At 48.5% G+C, this 8050-nt stretch overlaps 1 protein-coding gene across 1 annotated transcript in view; it reads right to left on the bottom strand.

Annotated features, from left to right (window-relative positions):
* Window positions 1–1270: 1270 nt before the first annotated feature.
* Window positions 1271–8050, bottom strand: part of LOC119336852 — a 12299-nt gene continuing 5519 nt past the window's right edge. The window contains exons 3-4 of the mRNA XM_037608936.1: window positions 3647–3840; window positions 1271–2059 (exon numbers count right to left, since the gene is read on the bottom strand). Coding sequence (XP_037464833.1) covers window positions 1487–2059; window positions 3647–3840 — 767 coding nt within the window. The 3' untranslated portion in view covers window positions 1271–1486. The remainder of the gene's footprint in view (window positions 2060–3646; window positions 3841–8050) is intronic.

Raw genomic sequence — 8050 nt, 5'->3', positions numbered from 1 at the left:
GACCAGCTGATGGCTTGTCAAGATTAGGTGTCGAGCGGACGAGCGACTTGGGAAGGATCATCAGGCCGCGTGTCAACACGTCGCATGCAGATCAACTTTATTGACACTTGTCTAGTGGACGTGTCAAGAAGATAGGCTCGTCCACGTCGACAACACAGAAGGAGAGACGCCTTTTGCCAAAGGATTGCTATCAGTTCACGACGCATTAAATGCCCTTGTCATGGTCCGGCAGGATTATGTTGGATATCATTGAGACCACTATTCACAAGATGTAATGACCGTATTGCCACTGTGGTGATCCCTTTTTGTCTATAAAAGAAGGCCCATGGCTACCTTGGTATAGGTCGACACTTTGCTCACGCTTACACCGTAGATGCACCTTGCTCGCGTTTTAAAAACAAGTTGCGCTTGTAACTTGAGCCCCAAGTCAAACCACCCAAAGGCAGGAGTAGGCTTTTACGCCTCCACGGCGGCCCGAATCTCGCGCGTGTACTATTGGTTTTGCTCTCCGTGCTCGTCGATCTTGTAAGCCGAACTGCAAAGGGGCCTCGCTGGTCCCATAGATCGTCGTCGTACTTCTGACACCCGAAGATGGGGAAGATGCGGCAGTGCAGTCGTAGACAGAGAGGAGTACAACATGGGGCTGCAGTCGACGGAGAATAACAGGAGGGGTGGATGGGTGGAGGGATGGTCTGGCCGGCAGTAGGGTAGCGCTTCGCAGCGAGGCATGCAAAGCAGCACCGCTGGCCACCAAAGGCGGGAGCAGGAGGCCCCGTCGGTGCTAGAGGAAATCGGTGCTAGAGGAAGAAGACGAGAGATTGAAGATGCATGTCGATCGTTGGATGACAACGCCTTCCGCAGGCTTCGAGATATTGACCCACATGTCAGCCTCCTTGCGTGCGAAGATATAAATGATGGGTCCTATCAAGGGAGGAATACATTTCTTTTTTCCCGTAATAAGGAGGCATTTTCTTACGTGCAAAGATGTAGCTGCTAGACCCCAATAGATATATAAACAATATGAACAACTCTTACAGAATCAAGTGAACAAGTTAATAACTTGTGCAGTTTAGGCATGGTAACTTTTTATCCAAAAAAATCATTAAAACATACCATCCTGGGCTCTAGTTTCGAAGGTCTAATCATGACTATATGTGAAAATGATTGACGGTATGTGAAAATGATTTTTGAATCGAAACAACAGTTTGAGCTATAAAACATTTTAAATTTTAAATTTCAATTAAATCTTTGCTGACATAAACAATTTCTAAGAGTTAAACCCTGCATTCGTCATGCGCACATTGACCAAAACTTCAAGGAATCAGGTTTGATGTTACACATTTGTCATGCGTAATGCCTCTCGGATCAATATCTGATGTGAATATAACGAAGCATAAAACAAACTTACTAGAAAATAGTCCACTTATTGAAATAGGAATCAGGTATAACAGTACCCGATTCCAACACAAAGACAATCAGTATCTAGTCAACGAAACATTTCATGAGGCCATGCCGCCCATGTCACCTTCGTCAAGATAGAAGCAGCCTCAAAATTTGTTTGATGGATGGCGTGTCCGTTTAGCTTGGCTTTGAAGGAACAAGTGTCTTCAATGTTACCGTTGGAGCATCTGTGACCAAGCATGAACTTCAAATGCAACATAGTATTTACTGTGACAGCAATCACAAACCTCCTTGCACCACACCAGTCGCCAGCGGAGCCATGAAAAAGCTGAAATTCATGTTCCTCCACAACAGAAACAATGGAACTGAGGGATAGATCAAAATCACCATGTGCTTCTGATATGATAACTTCTACAGTGGCCGCAATTGCATTACTCACAAGTGCAGCAGACATCTCAACTGTAGCACAATTACCATTAATGGGAATTTCAGTTGGTTCCCATGGCATTAATAGTCCACGAAATTCCGACATTCCATCAATCAACTGTGTGTCATCTCCTTTGTTTTCTCCGTTCTTGATTCTCATGTCAAACTCAAGTAGAACATCACAGTGAAATGCAATGCCTCTCTTAGGTCCGGTCATTTGAATGAGAGAACCCTGTAAAACTATTGCTGTTAGTACTTCATATAACAAAAAAACCAAAGCTAATACTTATCTTGCAAATGATGCCAACAAATAGAAAAAAACAAGCAAATTAGGAGTTTTACACACAAACTCAAAACTTTTTTTTTATACAGGAAGGCCTTCATGGCTTGCTTTATTAACTTTAAATAACGCTTACATCATCCGCTAAAAATATAGAAATAAAATCAGGGGGTGCATCTACCCACAAGGATGGATTGTTTGCACGACCCCACTTTGCTAGCTCATGAGCAACTACATTCGACTCTATTACAATGCTCAATAGAAACCTACTCGATTTCTCTAAGTAACATTCTGCAGCACTCGAGGAGAGGAGCTGCCTCCGTAGAATGACCTTCGTTGTGCCTCAAAGCTTCCACCACGGTGACATTGTCCATTCTTACCAGGACATTGTTGCTTCCAATACTTCGAATAAGTTCACTAAACAGACCATAGTAAAATCAAAACGCACTTTCAGGTCTAAAATATCCATTAGGTTATTAGACATAATCGGTTTACGTGGTGGTGCTCGGCGCATCAGCAAAAGGCAGGTCCATGAGGCACTAACTTATATGAAATATAATTTAGCTAATATGGGCAATCCAGAGGATCTAGGATTGCAGGGTATGAATAGGGTGGGCATAACAAGTTAATCTGGTCTTCGGTTCTTCGGTTGCATTATGGTAGACCTGGTATAATATGGGTCATCTCGGTCCTACGGTGAGGTTACTCAATTTATCCGAAGTAACAACCTCTATGGGCCAAACCACCTAACTCCGTAACTCCCCAAGGCCCAAGTAAATGCTGCCATGTCCGAGCCCAAGGCGCTAGGGCCTAGGGCTACTCATCTGAACATTCATCGCCCATGGCTGGCGATCTCTCGGCCACTCCTGTAGTTTGCAATTGCAAACCCTACAAGGTAGCAGCCACGCGTCGACTCATCTTCCTGAAGGCAACTCAGCAGCGACAACCTGCAGTTATGACCTGCGAGTCTGCCATGCAATGGACGCCAGCATGAACAGACTAATTCTTCAAGTCAAAGGCTATTTTGAAGGGGTGAAACTGGGCCGCTCCAGGCACAGTAACAGCAATAGCACAACGAAACCTTAAGCTGCCCGGTACGCCCACCGTTATGACCACCAACACAATAATCTGTCTGTTACTTTTACCCCATGTATTACAACACTATCCAAGCATCTATTACTGGAAGACGATTAGGAGTTTGTAGTATGCCATCAGAAGTACTCCCTCCCTGAAATGTATGGCGCACTTGATTTTTACAGTCTTCAATGTACGAGATTGACTAAGATTTTTGCTTATAATATGTCTGTGAAGTTAGTGTAAGGACATATGGCATAAAAATAACGTTTAAGATGAATGCAAGATGCCATCCAAGTATGTCCATTCCATGTATGTTGGTAGAAATTACCGGTCAAAGTCAGAATCAAAGATAGTGAAAAGTCAAGCATGCCTTGACTTTGGGAAAAGGGAGTACATCAGTTTCGATCTCATTATTCTCTGGATGCAATGTACAATGGCTGCAGCAAAAGTATTGATATTCACCTGTTGCACGACGATGGGATCTTCTCTGCTACGATTGAAAAGATAATTAAGCCTTAAATCATATTCATCTCGTGCCGCGATGTATCCATATAACTGCATTGAGCCACTGTTGATAGGAGATTTAGCTAACTTTAAGGAGAAAATCTGCATCATTTCACATGTCATATCGTCCCAAGATGCTGGCTCCAGCTGAGCTTCACCAACGATATTATATTGCTGTTGTTAGTTAATATGCAATTGATAAATGAATACTATAAGGAACTTGCGTTGTGCAGCACATATTTAAAGGCCTGCAAATGGGTAACAACTGCCTATTCAAATCCATACACAAACTATTTAGGTAGGTATGAGTATGAAATAACACCCAAAGAATTCAGGTATGGGCAGGATAATACAAACTTAAAAAAAATTATCCACACACAATTTACCCACATAAACTTAACTTATGAAGCGATAAGGAGCGCTGCGAAGGGGCTAGTATCAGAGCCAACTACTGCTTTGCCATCAATTGCTAGCCTATGGGTTTGTCCCATGACCACCATGGCTTCAACTACAGTGAAGAAAGAGGGAACACCTTCAGCAGCAGTAATGAGGTGTCTAGCAACTGTAGTGGCCAACAACATATTTGTGCAAACTGCGATAAGCAGTATGCATATGGTCACCGCTGCACGCAGCAATTCGACATCGAGGTGGATGACTTTGATGACGACAATGTTACGAGTGTGGCACCCTCTTGCTGTCTCACCCGACGCTTCTGCAACTGGGGCAGTTCAGCCTCATGCAATGGAGGCGGTAATCTTCAGTAGCAGTCACAAAAATGACATGGCCACAACAGGTAGAAGCGGAAGTGCTGCATAAGCTAACAATGATAGGATAGTAGTATAGGATGGGTTACAACCAAAATATCAACAGTCTGCGGAGGCAGTACCCTAGGAATTGTCTAGACAAAACAGCCATTAAACACCTAGAACATGACATGTGCATTGAGCTTGTAACAGATAGTTTTAGTGTCCAGAAATAACTTGATGTGTACTGTAGCACCAACATACTGTACTGCCGACCTACTGTAGCACCAGGGACTATAGCAGAGACCTCGAACTCCTAGAAATAGGGGGGTGCATCTTGTGTAATATCAAGCTTGCAGTGCATCGAAAGATAGAAGATTTTGGCCTTGTGAGGCAGCAAGCCACCAAAACAGCTTGTGTACTTGTGAATGTTGTGAGAAACACAACACACGCGCACACACACACACACACAAGCACAGAGAGAGAGAGAGAGAGAGAGAGGCTGAGTGATTCAGCTAAGTTTCATTGCTAGTGTTGTGTGCGTGTGTTTGAGAGCGTGTGAAGATCCCAGGGAAGAGAGCAATTGAGTGATTCAAACTCAAACAATTGGTAACAGAGATAGGTGATGACAAAGACGATGACACGTGACACTGCACCGAGTGGAGCCATGGTGACTAGTGGCTTACGCAACCTGGCGACAGCAGCAGCAGGGAGGATTCCGTTCCCGCAGCTAACAAGGACGAACTACGCAGTATGGAAGATGATGATGAAGTACCTCCTGCGAGCAAATGGTGGAGGGGGGTGTGGTTGATCATGACAGCTCATCCAAAGGAGGTTGATGAGAGCAAGGAGGAGCTGGCCTTTACGTGTTGCAGAGGATACCACTTCTGATGTGTGCACAGGCTACAAATCCATGCATGTGGGCGTCGAGCTCGTCCAAGAGGCAAGGATCTATCACTTGCGCCCAGAGTTTAATAGCCTCAAGCTGGCTGATGGAGAGCCTGAGAATGACTTTGCTGCGAAATTCACGATGCTTGTGGGGCATATGCATGAGCTTGGAAACACGATGGAGGAGAAATATGTTGTGAAGAAGTTGCGAGCTGTCTCCAACAAATTCATCCATTTTGCTTCATCAATTGCGCTATTTAGTGATGTCAACAAGATGGCCATGGAGGATATTGGGTCACTCGACTCAAGGCCTATGAAGAGCTTATCAAGGGGCTAAAGACGAGAGGTGTGGAAGAGCAACTTCTCATGACAAGAGGGCACGACTTGTCACAAGGATGAGGTCATGGTCGTGGACGCGGTGTAGCCCACAAAGATAGGTACAATGACAACTATGATGACTTTGGGCATTGTGCTTCCGAGTGTCCAGAGAAGAAATACAAAGCACTCCTTGCTAAGGCCAGCAATCCTATAAGAGTAGTTGAGGGGAGTGCACGCCCGGCGGTGTGATGCCAATGTCATATGAAGCATCAATATGTGGCCAAAGACGACAGTGGTATTAGTGTTAGAGTATGTAATGGGCCTAATGGGCCCGTTAGTCTTAGGGTTAATTAGAGATAAGGGTCGCTTGCTTAGGGGTCAAGTAAGCCTTGCTTGGGAGTCAAGTAAACCTCTCTATATAAAGAGAGGAGATGTGTCAATCTAATCAAGCAAGAATTAAGAAGGAAATCCCTTCCCTCTTGCCCGGTCGTGGGCAAAAAGACCCCCGGCCGGCCCTCTCGCGCCCTCCTTCTAGCAGCGCCGTCCTCACCTGGGAGGAGGTGTCCGGGGTGCTGCGGGACCTAACCCAGGAGGTCCAGGAGATCCACCTGTTCTTGGCCGGGTCCTACGGGCCGCACCAGGCGGCCTTCGCCGCGCTCGCCTGGCCGCTGCAGCTACCATCCATCGCCACCCCCGCCCAGCCCTGGCTGCAGTGGCAGCCGCCGCTCCTGGCAGCCTCCGCCGTGTCTGGCGCGGCACCGCAGGAGCCGCTGCAGCTGCAGCAGCCACCGCCGGTCAGCTCCGCCGTCCAGTATGGGATGCCCTACGACGGGAGTGCGACGACCTCGTTCCCATCAGCGCCGCCGCCATCTCAAGGTGTCCACATCTAGCAGATCAAGTCCCTGCCGTCGCCGTCGCCGTCACCGCTTCCGTCTTGGATCGCTACCCGCCACGTGTCGACGGCGGTGAGGCTGCAGGCTGCTGCAGGCGGCCTCCTAGCGCGTCGGCGTGTGCGGGAGATGCGTGGTCTGCAGCTGCCGCTCCTCCAAGTTGCCCTTCGCTGCGCAAAGGACCTCGATCTCGTCCGCTGCGTCGGGGATCTTGGGCATGCGGTTTTCCCCGCGGGCAGCGACCTCAAAGTCTGCGACATCGGCGGTTGGGGGGGCGCATCCCTCCTCGTCATTCTCCATCGCAAGCCCTCCACTCTTCCCCGTGCCGTGCAGACCAACAGCCATCCATCGGGGAGAAGGCAGGGTGTCACCGACAGGAGCGCACCGCGTAGCACCACTGCTTTCCGCCGCCGGCCGCCGCAAGGGCGCCTCTACTGGTCGCTCTTGCAACCACTTCCAGGTGGCCATACACATGCACTCCTTTGGTCCAGGTGGTGTCCATGGGATCCAGGTGGCTGTACACGTGCACGTCCAACGTGCGGATGGTGTCCACTTTTTGTTGAGGAGTCCGGTCCATTTCAGGTTGAGAGTCATAAAACAAGCCGAGATGTAAAAGGCTTGTTTTTTAGGTGTTAGGTTTGTGTTGCATCGAGTCATGGTTATAAGTTGGTTAGGCTGCAGCTCGAGGACAAGCTGCATGTCCAGGTGGGGTGTAGTGTTAGAGTACGTAATGGGCATTAGTCTTAGGGTTAATTAAAGATAAGGGTTGCTTGCTTAGGGGTCATGTAAGCCTTGCTTGGGAGTCAAGTAAACCTCTCTATATAAAGAGAGGAGATGTATCAATCTAATCAAGCAAGAATTAAGAAGGAAAACCCTTCCCTCTTGCCCGACCGTGGGCAAAAAAGGCCCCCGGCCGGCCCTCTCGCGCCCTCCTTCTAGAAGTGCCATAACAATTTAGTGTTAAGAGTATGTAATGGGCCTAATGGGCCCGTTAGTCTTAGGGTTAATTAGAGATAAGGGTCACTTGCTTAGGGGTCAAGTAAGCCTTGCTTGGGAGTCAAGTAAACCTCTCTATATAAAGAGAGATGATGTATCAATCTAATCAAAGCAAGAATTAAGAAGGAAATCCCTTCCCTCTTGCCCGGCCGTGGGCAAAAAGACCCCCGGCCGGCCCTCTCGCGCCCTCCTTCTAGCAGCGCCATAACAATTTGGTATCAGATAGCTTAGTTCCGATCATGTCTTCGCCGCCGCCCACCCCGTCGCTTCCGCTGCCGACCGTCACCACCGCGCCGCTGGACATCTACACCGCACCGCTGCCCTCCCCGTCCGCGCCGCTGGTCGCATCCTCCGGCGCCGCCACCGCACCACCGGCCGCCGCCTACACCCCGGAAGAGATCACCGGGGTCCTCAACGACCTCGTCACAGCCGTCCAGGGGATCCGGCTGTACCTGGCCAGCCCCTACGGGCCGCCGCCGCCCCTGCCGCCGACCGTCGCCATCGGGCCGCCAGCCCTGCCGTGGTAC

The sequence above is a fragment of the Triticum dicoccoides genome, chromosome 7B (assembly GCF_002162155.2).
Source record: "Triticum dicoccoides isolate Atlit2015 ecotype Zavitan chromosome 7B, WEW_v2.0, whole genome shotgun sequence".
In the NCBI taxonomy this organism is placed as follows: domain Eukaryota; kingdom Viridiplantae; phylum Streptophyta; class Magnoliopsida; order Poales; family Poaceae; genus Triticum; species Triticum dicoccoides.
This window is presented reverse-complemented; position numbering and strand designations above follow the sequence as displayed.